General features: G+C 43.7%; 1 protein-coding gene across 1 annotated transcript; it reads right to left on the bottom strand.

The window, feature by feature from the left end:
* Nucleotides 1-15,208: 15,208 nt before the first annotated feature.
* On the bottom strand, nt 15,209-16,859 carry LOC106583627 (transcription factor 15). Its single transcript, XM_014168016.3, has 2 exons — nt 16,196-16,859; nt 15,209-15,557 (listed from the first exon to the last, which is right to left on the bottom strand). The coding sequence occupies exons 1-2, from the start codon at nt 16,691-16,693 to the stop codon at nt 15,492-15,494; spliced, it is 564 nt and encodes a 187-aa protein (XP_014023491.1). The 5' UTR covers nt 16,694-16,859; the 3' UTR covers nt 15,209-15,491.
* Between the last annotated feature and the right edge of the window lie 1,166 nt (nt 16,860-18,025).

The following is an 18,025-nucleotide window of genomic DNA, read 5'->3' as shown; positions in this document are numbered from 1 at the left end:
AGCACGCCCCCATTCTCATCGACATGGCTGTAGTGGAGCAGGTTGAGAGCTTCAAGTTCCTTGGTGTCCACATCAGCAACAAACTAGAATGGTCCAAACACACCAAGACAAGCGTGAAGAGGGCATGACAAAGCCTATTCCTCCTCAGGAAACTAAAAAGATTTGACATGGGTCCTGAGATCCTCAAAAGGTTCTACAGCTGCAATATCGAGAGCATCCTGACTGGTTGCGTCACTGCCTGGTACGACAATTGCTCGGCATCTGACCGCAAGGCACTACAGAGGGTAGTGCGTACGGCCCAGTACATCACTGGGGCTAAGCTGCCTGCCATCCAGGACCTCTACACCAGGCGGTGTCAGAGGAAGGCCCTAAAAATTGTCAAAGACCCCAGCCACCCCAGTCATAGACTGTTCTCTCTACTACCGCATGGCAAGCAGTACCGGAGTGCCAAGTCTAGGACAAAAAGGCTTCTCAACAGTTTTTACCCCCAAGCCATAAGACTCCTGAACATCTAATCAAATGGCTACCCGGACTATTTGCATTGTGTGCTCCCCCCCAACCCCTCTTTTTACGCTGCTGCTACTCTCTGTTTATCATATATGCATAGTCACGTTAACTATACATTCACCACTGGGATTCTCTGCCTCTAACCCTTTTACAGGGGCTGAGTCACTGGCCTACTGGTGTTCTTCCATGCCGTCCATGGGAGGGGTGTGTCACTTGAGTGGGTTGAGTCACTGACGTGGTCTTCCTGTCTGGGTTGGCGCCCCCCCCCCCCTTGGGTTGTGCCATGGCGGAGATCGTTGTGGGCTATACTCGGGCTTGTCTTAGGACGGTAAGTTGGTGGTTGGAGACATCCCTCTAGTGGTGTGGGGGCTGTGCTTTGGCAAAGTGGGTGGGGTTATATCCTGCCTGTTTGGCCCTGTCCGGGGGTATCATCGGATGGGGCCACAGTGTCTTCTGATCCCTCCTGTCTCAGCCTCCAGTATTTATGCTGCAGTAGTTTATGTGTCGGGGGGCTAGGGTCAGTCTGTTACATCTGGAGTATTTCTCTTGTCTTATCCGGTGTCCTGTGTGTATTTAAATATGCTCTCTCTAATTCTCTCTTTCTCTCTTTCTGTCTTTCTCTCGGAGGACCTGAGCCCTAGGACCATGCCTCAGGACTACCTGGTATGATGACTCCTTGCTGTCCCCAGTCCACCTGGCCGTGCTGCTGCTCCAGTTTCAACTGTTCTGCCTGTGGCTATGGAACCCTGACCTGTTCACCGGACGTGCTTGTTGCACCCTCGACAACTACTATGATTATTATTATTATTTGACCATGCTGGTCATTTATGAACATTTTAACATCTTGACCATGTTCTGTTATAATATCCACCCTGCACAGCCAGAAGAGGACTGGCCACCCCTCATAGCCTGGTTCCTCTCTAGGTTTCTTCCTAGGTTTTTGGCCTTTCTAGGGAGTTTTTCCTAGGGAGTTTTTCCTAGCCACCGTGCTTCTTTCACATGCTTTGCTTGCTGTTTGGGGTTTTAGGCTGGGTTTCTGTACAGCACTTTGAGAATATCAGCTGATGTACGAAGGGCTATATAAAAATAAATTTGATTTGATTTGATTTGATGTACATACTACCTCAATTGGGCAGACCAACCAGTGCTCCCACACATTGGCTACCCGGACATTCTGCATTGTGTCCCACATACCACGCGCCAACCCCTCTTTTACGCTACTGCTACTCTCTGTTCATCATATATGCATAGTCACTTTAACCATATCTACATGTAAATACTACCTCAATCAGCCTGACTAACCGGTGTCTGTATGTAGCCTCGCTACTTCTATAGCCTCACTACTGTATATAGCCTGTCTTTTTACGGTTGTTTTATTTCTTTACCTACCTTTTGTTCACCTAATACCTTTTTTGCACTATTGGTTAGAGGCTGTAAGTAAGCATTTCACTGTAAGGTCTACACCTGTTGTATTCAGCGCACGTGACAAATAGACTTTGATTTGATTTGATTTGCTGTTCTGTGAAGGGAGTAGTACACAGCGTTGTACGAGATCTTCAGTTTCTTGGAAATTTCTCGCATGGAATAGCCTTTATTTTTCAGAACAAGAACAGACTGACGAGTTTCAGAAGAAAGATCTTTGTTTCTGTCCATTTTGAGCCTGTAATCGAACCCACAAATGCTGATGCTCCAGACACTCAACTAGTCTAAAGAAGGCCAGTTTTATTGCTTCTTTAATCAGAACAAAAGTTTTCAGCTGTGCTAACATAATTGCAAAAGGGTTTTCTAATGATCAATTATCCTTTAAAAATGATAAACTTGGATTAGCTAACACAACATGCCATTGGAACACAACCATCACTGGAACACAGTGATGGTTGCTGATAATGGGCCTCTGTACGCCTATGTAGATAGTCCATTAAAAGAATCTGCAGTTTCCAACTACAATAGTCATTTACAACATTAACAATGTCTGCACTGTATTTCTGATCAATTTGATGTTATTTTAATGGACAAAACTTTTGAACGGTGGTGTATATATACAACACAGGATATCATGTTTTTGACAGCACTGGGTCTTTAAGTAGTTGGTTCACCAACTTTAACTTTAAGTAGTTTGTTCACCAACTACTTCTCAGATAGAGTTCAGTGTGGCAAATCGGAGGGCCTGTTGTCTGGACCTCTGGCAGTCTCCATGGGGGTGCCACAGGGTTCAATTCTCGGGCCGACTCTTTTCTCTGTATATATCAATGATGTCACTCTTGCTGCTGGTGATTCTCTGATCCATCTATACGCAGACGACACCATTCTGTATACATCTGGCCCTTATTTGGACACTGTGCTAACAAACCTCCAAACGAGCTTCAACGCTATACAACACTCCTTCTATGGCCTCCAACTGCTTTTAAATGCTAGTAAAACTAAGTGCATGCTCTTCAACCGATTGCTGCCCGCACCCTCCCACCCGACCAGCATCACTACTCTGGACGGTTCTGACCTAGAATATGTGGACAACTACAAATACCTAGGTGTCTGGTTAGACTGTAAACTCTCCTTCCAGACTCACATTAAGCATCTCCAATCCAAAATTAAATCTAGAATCGGCTTCCTATTTCGCAACAAAGCCTCCTTCACTCATGCCGCCAAACATACCCTCGTAAAACTCACTATCCTACCAATCCTTGACTTCGGCGATGTCATTTACAAAATAGCCCCCAACACTACTCAGCAAACTGGATGTAGTCTATCACAGTGCCATCCGTTTTATCACCAAAGCCCCATATGCTACCCACCACTGCGACCTGTATGCTCTCGTTGGCTGGCCCTCACTACATATCTGTCGCCAAACCCACTGGCTCCAGGGCATCTATAAGTCTTTGCTAGGTAAAGCCCCGCCTTATCTCAGCTCACTGATCACAATAGCAACACCCCTCCGTAGCACGCGCACCAGCAGGTATATTGCACTGGTCATCCCCAAAGCCAACACTTCCTTTGGCCGCCTTTCCTTTCAGTTCTCTGCTGCCAATGACTGGAACGAATTGCAAAAATCTCTGAAGCTGGAGTCTTATATCTCCCTCTCTAACTTTAAGCATCAGCTGTCAGAGCAGTTTACCGATCACTGTACCTGTACACTATCTGTAAATAGCACACCCAACTACCTCATCCCCATATTATTACCCTCTTGTTCTTTTGCACCCCAGTATCTCTACTTGCACATCATTATCTGCACATCTATCACTCCAGTATTAATGCTAAATTGTATTATTTTTGCCTCTAGGGCCTATTTATTGCCTACCTCCCTACTCTTCTACATTTGCACACACTGTACATCGATCTTTTCTTTTGTGTTATTGACTGTACGTTTGTTTATGTGTAATTATGTGTTGTTGTTTTTGTCACACTGCTTTGCTTTATCTTGGCCAGGACGCAGTTGTAAATGAGAACTTGTTCTCAACTGGCCTACCTGGTTAAATAAAGGTGAAATCAAAAAATCAAATAAAAAGTGTCAGCTGGACATGTATCATCAACTAACAGACAACAGTCAAATGGTAATTAATTCAAAGAGCAATGAATAAAAACATAATTAAAATATAGTTTCATAAAACAAACGTGCAATTTTCTTTACACCCCACTCCAGAGCATAGATAGACGTTATATATAACATTCCAGAAACTTTATTTAGGCTACACCACAAGGGGGCAATATGTAACTTGCATCTGTGAATGCTGTGCCAGTGAGATAAGTAGGCTACAGTAGGCCAACTGAACCTAGCTGTGCCCATACACAGTTGTAAATGTGTGTTGTGTTGCTGTCCCCTTTTGGTTATGCTGGCCACTTCCCACTTCAAAATGGTTAGGTTAGACTGGATCCATGTGAAATGTCACCATGCTGCTTGCAGATGTTTCAGATATATGTCTAGACGTCTGGCCGGACAATTCTTAAGAACAACAATAAACACCCTCACAGCAATTATCCCACATTATGTAGGGTTTTATTTTGTTTCTGTAAGTGAGGCTATTCATTGCGGTCTTTGGGTCCTTGGGGTCCTTGATTGAGGATATCCTCCTAACAATTGCTCCTGGTGTTAAAATGAAATGTGGCCCACCTTATTTTACGTTTTAGATGTCTAGTCATCTACCCAGCCAGAAGAGTTTCCAAGCTACTGTAAAAACAAAAATAAAACACACACATTCTCACACACACATTGGAACTGGTGGGAAAGTGTCAGACATCGCTGTCCTGAGTGACAACAAAAATATCAGATTTATAGGCTCTTAGACCTCATTTTACACATTTAAGTCATTCACACCATCTAATGTCGAAGTTAGGATATACAGAAAATAGTTGGTCAGTGAGTGTACGGCACAGAGTTACACTTTTGTGGTGATGCAACCATTAGATACACGTAAAGTTTACAAGAGAGGAAAAGAACGCTAAACAACACGACCTGCATTCCATTTCCTGATTTATTCATTCTAACATTGAGATGTATTGAAGACTCATAAAATTAAGTTCATGGTAGATGGATGTCAAGGCCCGTATTCATAAAGCGCCTCAGAGTGCTGATCTAGGATAAAAAATATATATTTTAGATCGTAACGAATAAGATGGCATGGACAGGAGGGACCTGACCCTCCTGTCCCAGCACTCCTACTCTGAGAGGTTTTGTGCCTAGTGTCTGGTATTATACAAGCAGACCTGATCGTTGGGCAGCTCCACTTGACCCCCAGTGATCCCATGCTCATGCGCAAAACAACGATGAATGACTACGTCATGATGGATGGTTACTTCCTCCTGAAGGGCTGCTTGTGCACTCATATTTTTTTTATAATTTGGCAGGGAAGAAATCAGGCTAGAAATTAGCCGCCTTTTCACCTCTGCATTAAGGACCCCACCCTGGGTCTGAGGCCCAGCGGCAGAAGCGGGAGCCAGGGACACATGGCAATCAGGGCCCGGCCCCGGCAGACTGACATTGTCTCTGGGCTAATGTCTCAGAGCATTCATTCCCTTCCTCACACTGTAGAGAAACAATAGCCCACAGGGTGTCCGTCGGGTGGAGAGTGTGTCAACAGTATCGCTTCTACGGTACACGCACACACACAGCCACGCACACACACACATGCATGCACACATTGTATCCCTCCCTCTGTCTGGCTCTGGTTGGGACTGCTTGGCTGGATTGGGTGGCTCCCCACCCTCCTACCATGGAAAAAAGGATCATAAAAAATCGGAAGCAGCGTATCCAAAGCCATGTCTCATGAAAGGGCCGCAGTGCCGTATCTGATGGCGATTAGCTTTCCTGACGTGCAGGTTGGCCAGGAAACTTTAAGTTGAATGGGGGAGGGGGAGGGGGGAGCTCCCTGGTCGATTGTCTGAGATACAGCAGCATAAGTGTTTGTTTTGGTCGAAGCATTGTGGACGGCACTGCATCACAATATTAGCCTCATGTAGTTGTCCCATGGTTTCCTTACCAAATGTTTAGCAGATAGGAATTGAGGAATTGATGCGTTTGGACTCGTTGACAAGACAATTTGCTTCTAAATGTATATGTTCCTTTTATTCCTTCTTAACCCCATGGCAGTTAAATGTTCTGTTCTCAATGACGTACAGGTTGCTGCTGTAAATATCTGCTCTTAGTCAAATTACTCTGTAAAATAAAGATAAGTAACACTAAAAACAACAGCCTCCATGCCTGGCGCTATTACAGTACAGGTTGCCATACTTTTACAGTGTAACATCTTTTCTCCTGTAACCTTATCAGCTGTTAGGGACTTGGTGTTACAGTTTATCCCTCTAGACTTGTATAATACATGATGGAATGCCAGGCTTTCCCACCCAGGAATTAAAATTAGAAGCTGGACATCTGGACCCCAGCTCTGCAGGCTGATGTCAGTACTGGCACTGACCCAGGACTTGCTGGCCCCACAGGGAGGGCCTCTGCCGTGCTGGCTGCTCCGGCTTTTCCTTCCTGTTCCTCCGTGTCATCTTCCTGCCTTGGGGCCCTCTGGGAGCCATTTGAAGGGGCCCTTGTGGGCCCAAAACCCAGACTTTCAGGATAAGCTCAGGCAGCAGCAGCTTCTATTTAGATATGTTTTGACAGCATATCAGGTTCAAATACTATTTGAAATTGTTCATATATTTGAGCGTTTGCATTAGTGTGCCTGGAGTGCCAGGTGGGCGTGGTTTAGGACTCTTCCATTGGTTCCATTGCAACCAGGCAAGCTCACTTGAGCCCAGCTACAGTATTAGAAATGTTTTTGAATATTGTTTGAACTCACGTCTGTTGGACAGCAGATAGAGAGGGGAGTGGGACTGGGAGTGTTTTTATGCAAGTGCGCAATTATTTGGACGTTCTTCATGAGTTACGGCTGTAACGTAACGCACCACTGCAATGCCACTTTGTGACACCTGTCATTTACAGTAATGTAGTTATTTTGGTGACATGACAACATTCCAAATCTGATAATGGTAACTAACTAACTGCAAATATAGATTTTTTTGTCCTTATATTATCAGAGTTGAGGTAACCAACTATTCAAACAAGATTACCTCATGTGTGTTATGGAGAAAAGACATATAAGTCAATATGACAGCAATAAGTTGTCTTTATGACAGATGATTATAAAAAAAAAGGGCTAAATCACAACTTGCACCAGTTTAGAAGTGCTTACAAAGCAACAACTCCCCTCTTAAAAGCGACCCCCCATTCCCCCATACCGCTCCAGCTCCGGAGACTAGAGTTGTGATTTACACCATTAATATATCAGCAGCTGTGTTTTTCTCGACACAGGCTGCTAGGTGATATTAGGTGTGACTGATCAATAGCACATGTGCATTAAAAGCCCACGAGATTCACTGAAACACACCAGTGCCAAAGAACACCCTGCAACTTACTGCTTACTTGGATCCTCTGCAGCTCTTGAAATGCAGCTTCAATACATTCTAAGCTAAAATCATTAAATGGTTTTCTACTCTAAGTGCACTGTACTGCAGACCTGAGAATTGATAAACTTGTGGATCTGTAACTCAAACATGTAATTTGTTCAGTTAATAACACTTTACTTAAAGGAAAGTTCCACTCAAAAACTATCTTTTGGTATTTGTTTCATTAGTCCACTGTTGATATAGTCCCAACAAATGTTGCATGTCACCAATCAAGTTTCCAAGATATAGAACTTTCAAAATACAGAAAGGCACAATGCTATGGAAGAAGCATGGGGAAGTAACAGTGGATGTGCATTGATACTTGAAATGGAATTATCGCATTATGACATTTTTCAGGAATGGATGCTATCAACCAATTAGCATCCAGGATTCAACCAACCCATTTTATAATGGCCATCATAAACCGGGCCGTTCGAGCCCTGGATGCCGATTGGCTGAAAACCGTGGTATACATGTAACCAGGTCAAAAATTCCGACCTATTGTCACGTCCTGACCAGTATAAAGGATTATGTGTTATTGTAGTTTGGTCAGGACGTGGCAGAGGGTATTAGTTTATGTAGTCGGTGTTTTGGGTTTCTTTTCTATGTTTGTGTTTCTATGGGTTTTCTATCTGTTCTGTTTCTATGTTAGTTAATTGGGGTATGGACTCTCAATTGAAGGCAGGTGTTTTCTAGTTGCCTTTGATTGGGAGTCCTATATATTAGGGTGTGTTTGGTCTTGTTGTTTGTGGGTAGTTGTTTTAGCACGGCTATATGTGTGTAGCCTGCTATACTGTTCCTGTCGGTCGTTGTTTTCTTGTTTTGTTCGTGGTGTTCACATTTTAATAAAGTATGATGAGCACGCAATCCGCTGCATATTGGTCAACTTTTTCCGACAGCGATTTCAACATATCTTCTGACGAAGAGGATCGTGACACCTATGGTTCGCAATGCTCCCATGTAGGGAAGCAGAGCCTGCGAGAAAAGCCCTGTGGCTTCAAGCTATTCGGGGTGGGAGAGTGGGAAATGTGGGGTGCTGGTGCCCAAGTAGGCTACAGGTAGCTATGTGAATGGGAAACATTTCATCACAGGTACGACGTTTAACTTGTTTAGTATAGTCCGTTTGTTTGTGTTGTTCGTCTTGTCTAGCTTAATGTTCTGGCGGTAGCTAGCAAGGACTCATTCACATGGCTGCTAGCAACATCATGAAAATGTTTTTTCTAAGTAGTGAGAATGCTCTGCAGAAGGCAATGTTGAAAAGTCATCTTTAGACATATTGTACTTTTTTAAAATGTAGTTTTGTAATTGGCTAAAACAAGCATACAACAAAAAATGGAGGTCAAGGCCCGTATTACGGTAACCTAGGTAACCACAGGTTTTTTTCCCCACAGGCGTGTGTACTATCTACCGACTGGGACTATACCACCCCTAAGGGTTGTTCTTATGCACAATGAGAAACTTAGTTATTATACCACATACCCTTGAGGTGCCTTCTTGCATTAGAGTTTTCAAACCAGTTTTCAAACCGGCAAGCTTTTGGTTAGTGGCCCAACTCTAACCATAAATAGAACAGTAAACAAGTAGTTTGGTCATAACCAGTTTATAAAAGCAATAAGGCACCTCAGGGATTTGTGGTATATGGCCAACATATACTCTGCGTTGTGTCATGCATAAGAACAGCCCTTAGCCGTGGTATATTGGCCGTATACCACACCTCCTTGGGCCTTATTGCTTAATTATACCTCCAGGCTTTAACTAAGTAAGTAGCCTTGCACAAGTGAGCTGGAATGGCTCATAGGAGCACAAGCCTCTCCTGTTTCTGTAGCATGTGGCAGCTTGATGTACAAGTAATCAAATCAAATCACCTTTTATTTGTCACATGTGCCGAACAGGTGTAGACCTTACCGTGAAATGCGTACTTACAAGCCCTTAATCAACAATGCAGTTTTAAGAAAATAGAGTTAAGAAAATATTTACTAAATAAACTGAAGTAAAAACTAAATGAAAAGTTACACAATAAAATAACAATAATGAGGCTATATACAGGGGGTACCGGTACAGAGTCAATGTGTGGGGGTACAGGTTAGTCGAGATAATTTGTACATGTAGGTAGGGGTAAAGGGACTATGCATAGATAATAAACAGCGAGTAGTAACAGTGTAACAGGGGGGGGGGGGGTCAATGAACCGCTACTTGCTAACATGCAATCATTGGAAAATAAAATGGATGACCTACTATTATCCTACCAACGGGACATTAAGAAGTGTAATATCCTATGTTTCACCGAGTCGTGGCTGAACGACGACATGGACAATATGGAGCTGGGGGGCTTTTAAATGCACCGGCAGAACAGAGAAGCTACGTCTGGTAAGACGAGGGGTGGGGGTGATTGTCTTTTTGTCAATAACAGCTGGTGCGCGATGTCTAGTATTAAAGAAGTCTCGAGGTATTGCCGTCTGAGGTATACCTTATGATAAGCTGTAGACCACATTCTCTACCAAGAGTGTTCTCATCTATATTATTTGTAGCCGTCTATTTACCACCACAGACCGATGCTGGCCTTTAATGCAGGCAAACTCAAATCAGTTTTACCACATTTTTACCAGCATGTCACATATGCAACTGTAACCGATGTGAAATGGCTAGTAGTTAGCGGTGGTGCGCGCTAATAGCGTTTCAATCGGTGACGTCACTCGCTCTGAGACCTGAAGTAGGGTTTCCCCTTGCGTTGCAAGGGCCGAGGCTTTTGTGGCGCAATGGGTAACGATGCTTTGTGGGGTGTCAGTTGTTGATGTGTGCAAGGATCCCTGGTTCGAGCCCAGGTTGGGGCAAAGAGAGGGACGGAACCTACACTGTTACACAACCAGACTCAAAAAACTCTAGACCACCTTTACTCCACACACAGAGATGCATACAAAGCTCTCCCCCGCCCTCCATTTTGCAAATCCAATCATCATTTTATCCTCGTGATTTCTGCGTACAAGCAAAAACTTGCTCAATACAGAAGTGGTCAGATGGCGCGGATGCTATACTACAGGACTGTTTTGCTAGCACAGACTGAAATATGTTCCGGGATTCATCCAATGGCATTGAGGATTATACCACCTCAGTCATGGGCTTCATCAATAAGTGCATCGACGACGTCATCCCCACAGTGACCATACGTACATATCCCAACCAGAAGCCATGGATTACAGGCAACATCCGCATCGAGCTAAATGCTAGAGCTTCCGCTTTCCAGGTGCAGGACACTAATCCAGACGCCTATAAGAAATCCTGCGATGCCCTCAGCTGAACCATCAAACAAGCAAAGGGTCAATACAGGATTAAGATTGAATCCTACTACACGGGACCTGACGCTCATCGGATGTGGCAGGGCTTGAAAACTATTATGGACTACAAAGGGAAACCCAGACGCGAGCTGCCCAGTGACGCGAGCCAACCAGACGAGCTAAATGCCTTTAATGCTCGCTTCGAAGCAAGCAACACTGAAGCAATCACGAGAGCACCAGCTGTTCTGGATGACCATGTGATATCGCTCTCAGTAGCCGATGTTAAATAAAATCAAATGTTATTTGTCACATGCGCCGAATACAACAGGTGTAGATCTTATAGTGAAATGCTTACTTACAAGCCCTTAACCAACAATGCAGTTTTAAGAAAATACCTAAAAAAGAGAAAGAGAAAAGAAAAACAAATAATTAAGGATCAGCAGTAAATAACAAAGCAGGGCTATATACAGGGGGTGCCGGTTCAGAGTTAATGTGTCATTGTGCGGTTGCACCGGTGTTGAGGTAATTGAGATAATTATGTACATGCAGATAGGGTTATTAAAGTGGCTATGCATAGATAATAACAGAGAGAAGCAGCAGGGTGGGGGGGTCCGGGGAGGGGGGGGGGTGCAAATAGTCTGGGAAGCAATTTGATTAGCTGTTCAGGAGTCTTATGGCTTGGGGGTAGAAGCTGTTTAGAAGCTTCTTGGACCTAGACTTGGCGCTCCAGTACCGCTTACCCTGCGGTAGCAGAGAGAACAGTCTATGACTATGGTGGCTGGAGTCTTTGACAATTTTTAGGGCCTTCCTCTGACACCGCCTGGTATAGAGGTCCTGGATGGCAGGAAGCTTGGCACCGGTGATGTACTGGGCCGTACGCACTACCCTCTGTAGTGCCTTGCGGTCAAAGGCTAAGCAGTTGCCATAGCAGGCAGTGATGCAACCCGTCAGGATGCTCTTGATGGTGCAGCTGTAAAACCTTTTTGAGGATCTGAGGACCCATGCCAAATCTTTTCAGTCTCCTGAGGGGGAATAGGTTTTGTCCTGCCCTCTTCATGACTGCCTTGATGTGTTTGGACCATGTTAGTTTGTTGGTGATGTGGACGCCAAGGAACTTGAAGCTCTCAACCTGTGGCGTGCTCGGTCCTCCTTTTCCTGTAGTCCACAATCATCTCCTTTGTCTTGATCACGTTGAGGGAGAGGATGTTGTCCTTGCACCACACGGTCAGGTCTCTGACCTCCTCCCTGTAGGATGTCTCATTGTTGCCGGTGATCAGGCCTACCACTGTTGTGTCATCAGCAAACTTAATGATGGTGTTGGAGTTGTGCCTGGTCGTACAGTCATGAGTGAACAGGGAGTACAGGTGGGGACTGAGCACGCACCCCTGAGGGGCCCCCGTGTTGAGGATCAGAGTGGCAGATGTGTTGTTACCTACCCTTACCACCTGGGGGCGGCCCGTCAGGAAGTCCAGGATTCAGATGCAGAGGAAGGTGTTTAGTCCCAGGGTCCTTAGCTTAGTGATGAGCTTTGAGGGCACTATGGTGTTGAACGCTGAGCTGTAGTCAATGAACAGCATTCTCACATAGGTGTTCCTTTTGTCCAGGCGGGAAAGGGCAATGTGGAGTGCAATTGAGATTGCGTCATCTGTGGATATGTTGGGGCGGTATGCGAATTCGAGTGGGTCTACGGTATCCAGGAGGATGCTGTTGATGTGAACCATGGCCAGGCGGGGGCCTATGCATTTACGTAAACAACAGCTTGTGCACGATATCTAAGGAAGTCTCAAGTTTTGCTTGCCTGAGGTAGAGCACCTCACGATAAGCTGTAGACCACACTATCTACCTAGAAAGTTTTCACCTCTATTTTTCATAGCTGTCTACATACCACCACAGCTGCACCATCGAGAGCATCCTGACTGGTTGCATCACTGACTGGTATGGCAACTGCTCGGCATCTGACCATAAGGCGCTACAGAAGGTAGTGCGTACGACACAGTACATCACTGGGGCCAAGCTTCCTTCAATCCAGGACCTATATAATAGGCGGTGTCAGAGGAAAGCCCAAATTGTCAGAGACTCCAGTCACCTAAGTCATAGACTGTTTTCTCTGCTACCGTACTCGGAGCACAAAGTCTAGGACCAAAACGCTCCTCAACAACTTCTACCCCCAAGCCATAAGACTGCTGATCAATTAATCAAATGGCCACCGGACTATTAAATTTACCCCCCGCGTCCATTTGTTTTGTACACTGCTGCTACTCGCTGTTTATGCGTAGTCACTTCACCCCTACCTACATTTACAAATTCATTCTAACCTGTACCCCCGCACACTGACTCGGTATCGGTACCCCCTGTATATAGCCTCGTTATTGTTATGTTCTTGTGTTCATTTTTATTATTTTTTACTTTAGTTTATTTGGAAAATATTTTCTTAACTCTTCTTGAACTGCATTGTTGGTTAAGGGCTGGCTTGTAAGTAAGCATTTCACAGTAAGGTCTACACTTGTTGTATACGGTGCACGTGACAAATAAAGTTTGATTTGATTTGATAGGATGCTAGTCTATCGCAGGGCCTTACCCCCAATCTCCTTAATGCTGAGCGCCCGGCAAAATGCATCAAGTCCCATTTTTACAGTCTTTGTATGACTTGGCCGGTGATTGAAGTCCCAACCTTCCAATCTCAGGGTGGACACTATAACCAAAAGCCCCTGAGTTGGTTGAGGCTTTAACTGAAGTGCTACCAATTGTTCAGCTCACTACCTTTAACCATAATTTCCTGATATTGGGCATCGGTTCAGCAATGTGCCACACGTTTTGATGGTTTCCATGAGTAATCATTAGTCTTGACAATAGATCTACTCAGGTTGCCTTTCCTGTTTTCCCCTTTAACTTTGTACAGCAAATTCAGAGAATGGTGATTCGGAGTGAATAATGTTTTCCTCACACACTTTGCTATGTCCTATCCTTACTAGGCTCAAAGGGCCCTTGGTTGGCCACTTTAGAACCGGCCAGCTCAGCTATTTTGGAAAAGCCCCATCTCACACTTCCTTTTAGAGATTCCTTAGCATTGCTCAAGGCAAATCTGTACTTAAAATTCCCATATATACTTCATCTTCAAACAATTCACTACCTCACCTTGTTGGTGGACATTTCGGTAGCCCTTTCCACTCCTGTCATCACGTAAACGGGTTGAAAATGACAGATTTTGTCATTGTCAAACGCATAAATTGGAACGCAGTCGCTGTACAGTAACATGCTATACATGACGTCAGAGTTCCGGTTTTCCGCTTTACAGTTCAGTATGGTTTTTGACTAACAAACGTTATAAACTTGAGCACAGCGCGCGACAAGAAGATCCCCCATCCCTCCCACTAATTGTGCTACTTTTGCACATTTGTTATTCTCTGAGTGAGGGAAATGCTGTAAATTGAGAGAAGTCGATGTGTTCTGAAAGATGAGACATTGAGGATTATAATAAATACAGCTTTGATGTCATACAAGCAAACCACACACCCGTGAGTCCAAATGTGCACGTCACATTTCCATATTTGAAAACGAATGTAATTTACAGTGTCAACGTTTATGATCGCTATGTTTGATCCACAGTTAAAAGGATGACTGACATGTGTTATGCCCTGCCTGGGTTTTCCTGAACAGAATGAGCTTATGTTTGTCGTGTTGCATGCAGCGGAACACACACTTGAATGCACTCATGTCAGAACTCCATTCTATTACCACCAACATGACAATATGTTTGTCTGAAGTGCCTTTTGAAAGCCTAACACTAAGATCATATTTTATAACTTGTTAACCAACTTTATAACCATGTTGGCAAGAGAATAAGCTTTCAAATGATTCCCACCTCACCCAATTTGTAATTTATAATGGAACGTTTTTGGATTGCGTAAAGAAAAACAGTAATTGTGTGATTGTGGGGAATCCGGGCTGTGTTCCTATCAAAGCTAGGAGAGTTAAAAAAAAATCACCTTATAGTTGAAGGCTCTTTCCTTGAGTCATACACATACATTGAAATTAGTTAAGAACTGTGCACAGTTTGGAGAGGTGGGCGGCCAATTGGAGACACCAGTTAGACCTCTCAGTCAAACCATTGTAATCGTTTTTTTCTCATCTTGCACCTACTCCAAAATGTCAATGAATATGTTACTGAATGTATCCAGAGTATTTTAAGATTTAGTTTTTGCCATATGCTGTGAAAAGTACAGTAAATGGAATATGCACATAAAATCAACAGTGTAATGTTTAGATTCAGTCTTGTGTCAGGTAAACTGTTGTGTCTTAACCTTTGGTGTGTTAATTTCCCCATAATCTCCAAAGTGTTTTCTTTCAATTGCTACCATGGTCATGCATATGCTTTTTATTGTTATTATGTTAGAAACATTTCAATATGGCCCAATTTCCACAAGTGTAAGGGGTTAACCATATGAAAACATCACCACAAATTTGTTGGTACGAGGGGCTGAAATTAGACTAGGGACAACAACAACTATGTAAAAATATATTTAATTTCAAAGCAAAATAGAAAATGGTGTTGAAAAGGCAACCAAATAGTCTAATTTGTTCCTCCAAAATCACATTTCACCAAACTAGCATTATGAGAGGAACATTCTTTTCTCCAACAAACACATTCCTGATACTCATATTTTTGACAGTCTTTTTCCGAAGTTCAAAGGCCTATGTGTCGGTCTGTGTAGGAGTAGGAGTGATAGCTGGAGTTTTATCCCTGAGGTGCGGACTTGAACTAAACCATCCTTGGAGTTTGAGAGTTGTCTATCTTCGGCTCATTCGTAGTGCACGGTTTGCATGCATTTTCAGACAACCCCGACCACCTTTCCCCTGCAAAAATAAATGGCATGTTAGGTCAATGTTTTTCATTAACATCAGAATTGATTTCTGGAAAATTCTGAAGCGGGAACCATCTGCGACCAACATATGAATACTACATGCATCTTTGTCTTTGGCTTAAATCCATGCTCATTCTCCCTTGTGGATAATACAAATAGTTTAGTGAAATCTAATGTCATTGATATCAACAAACCCTTCCTCGGTTTTTCCTTTAAAGGATATCTAAGCAGACTGAAAATGATATTAATAAATGCACGATGTCCCAACAGGGATCATTTTCCATTGTGTGTTCTCTCTCAAGAAGCTGTTTGACAGATTTTAGCATGTTTGAAAAATTGCCCTTAACTGATGGATGCCCATTATCGTGAATCTTCAAGTGATATGGTAAGAAAGTATTTTGTTATAGGCCTAGTATTGTTTTTATGCCATACTATCATTGTGAAATTACTATTTTTGTAAATGATATTGAATGCACAGCAACAGTAGACTATAATAACATGATGCAATACTAGCTGTCAAAGGTGCCACGCGCCCACTTCAGAACCATAGGCTACTGCCTGTCTACTACGTAAAATAAGTTAAATATATTTGAAGTTCATACTTGACATAGCACTGTCATGCACGCTTACCCCTTTCCGCTGGTTGCTCAAGCAAAAGGTGCAGATTGTTCTGGGTTGCTTCCCCTCGCCATCTCCTTGCACGCGATACACTGCACTCAAGCACGGCTGCCCATCCTCGCACCCGTCCCCAAGGACAAGAATGTTGGCCAAGTGCGAGATGTAGCTGGACGCCAACCGTAGCGTTTCAATTTTGGAGAGCTTTCTGTCCACCGGCTCCGTGGGTATGAGTGTCCGGAGCGCGGTGAAGGCGGTGTTAACGCTTTGGGTCCGGTCTCGCTCCCTGGCGTTGGCTGTGTTGCGCTGTTTGACCACAACAACCCCACCGACTCCCACCACGCGGGAAATCTGCCGACAAGTCTTCTCTGAAGAGGCACAGCATCCATAGCTCTGGTCTGAGCTGCCGTCGCTCTCGCTGCGGTTCCCCTCGTCGTCCGACATCATGTTGAAGTCAGGAGGATATGAGGAGAAGGGGTAAGTTGCCACCGGCCGAAGCATGGTAAAGGCCATGGTAAACGAAAGTATAATGAAACTATTCCCTAGAGAAGGCAACAGTTTAATTTGTGGGCATGGACAGCCGTGGAGACCAGAACGTGCATAAGAATTCCACCTCGAATAAGATTTTTTTTTTTGACATATCCCCGTAGGATGGTGTGGCCAGATGATCAACCGTGAGTGTGTGTAAACGTGCTTGAGTGAGCTCTTATAGCCTACTGTAGCTCTTCAGCAGAAGGGGAGGGGTTGTTCAGGCAAACCAATCTGTCCAAAAGGACCAATAACTGTCCAAAAGAAACAATTTCCCTCCAAAATGATATTATAGACTATAAACAACTTTTATAATTTGAATAGGTCAGTACCATTTTCATAAATTAAAGCATAATTTACATGATATGGTGGAATTTCAATTATTTATTGAATTCCCTTTAAACACTGTTTGACACTGGAGGCTGCTTTTGCCATTTAATTATGCACCACCATCAAAAAAATAGCTATTGTTATGAGAAAAACCTCTTGTCCAACATTGCACTAATTTAAATTGGCCTACCACCATTGTTGGATATTCAAAATATGTTATTAGTGTGATTATGCAAAACGAATGTGAGGTGTGGCACTCAAACCAAATCCTTTATATAAAAAATGTAGGTTTTGGTCAACATGGCAACAAGACAAGATATAAAAAGGTAAGTGCACTTACCAAAACTGCTAGAAAGCAAGCAATCTATAACCACAACAAATTGTTTATTATGTAGGCCCAAGTATACATATTACAGTTTATTATCATGTAATCAAACTAAAGTAGGCCTAGGATCATTGACAAGGGGGTTCTAAACTCTATCTCCTCTTACAAATAATAACACTTTACTTAAAGCATCCAGGTATGATGCTTTATAAGTTATGTATAACTTCACAACATTACAATGTCTTATAACAAGGTATATGTTATGTCTCTCTATGGGTATTAGTCTAAGGCCCCTGTGACAGATTCTGTCCTCAGAGGCCAATCTAAGAGTGGCACAACGGTGAGCCCTGGTTAGTTTGTTTAAAGGGTTAAGTGAGCTGGGTAAATAAACAGGCAGCAGATGCTGGAGGTGATCAAGCCCTCCACTTTCTCTGCTTGTGGCCCCAAATGGCACCCTATTCCCTATATAGTGCACTACTTTTGATGGACCCTGATAAAAAGTAGTGCACTATAAAGGGAATAGGGTGCTGTTTGGGATGCGCACACGGAGTGCGGAAAAGCAAATGGCTTCCAGATTCTCTGGTGTGTGCCATCAAAGGGCCTGTTTGGCTTGCTTTACAAACACAACCTCTGACACATCGAGCCACCGGCAGACCCTGCTG

The sequence above is a fragment of the Salmo salar genome, chromosome 22, assembly GCF_965601325.2.
Source record: "Salmo salar chromosome 22, fSalSal1, whole genome shotgun sequence".
Lineage (NCBI taxonomy): Eukaryota > Metazoa > Chordata > Actinopteri > Salmoniformes > Salmonidae > Salmo > Salmo salar.
The sequence above is the reverse complement of the archived record's forward strand: the minus strand, read 5'-3'. Positions and strand labels throughout refer to the sequence as shown.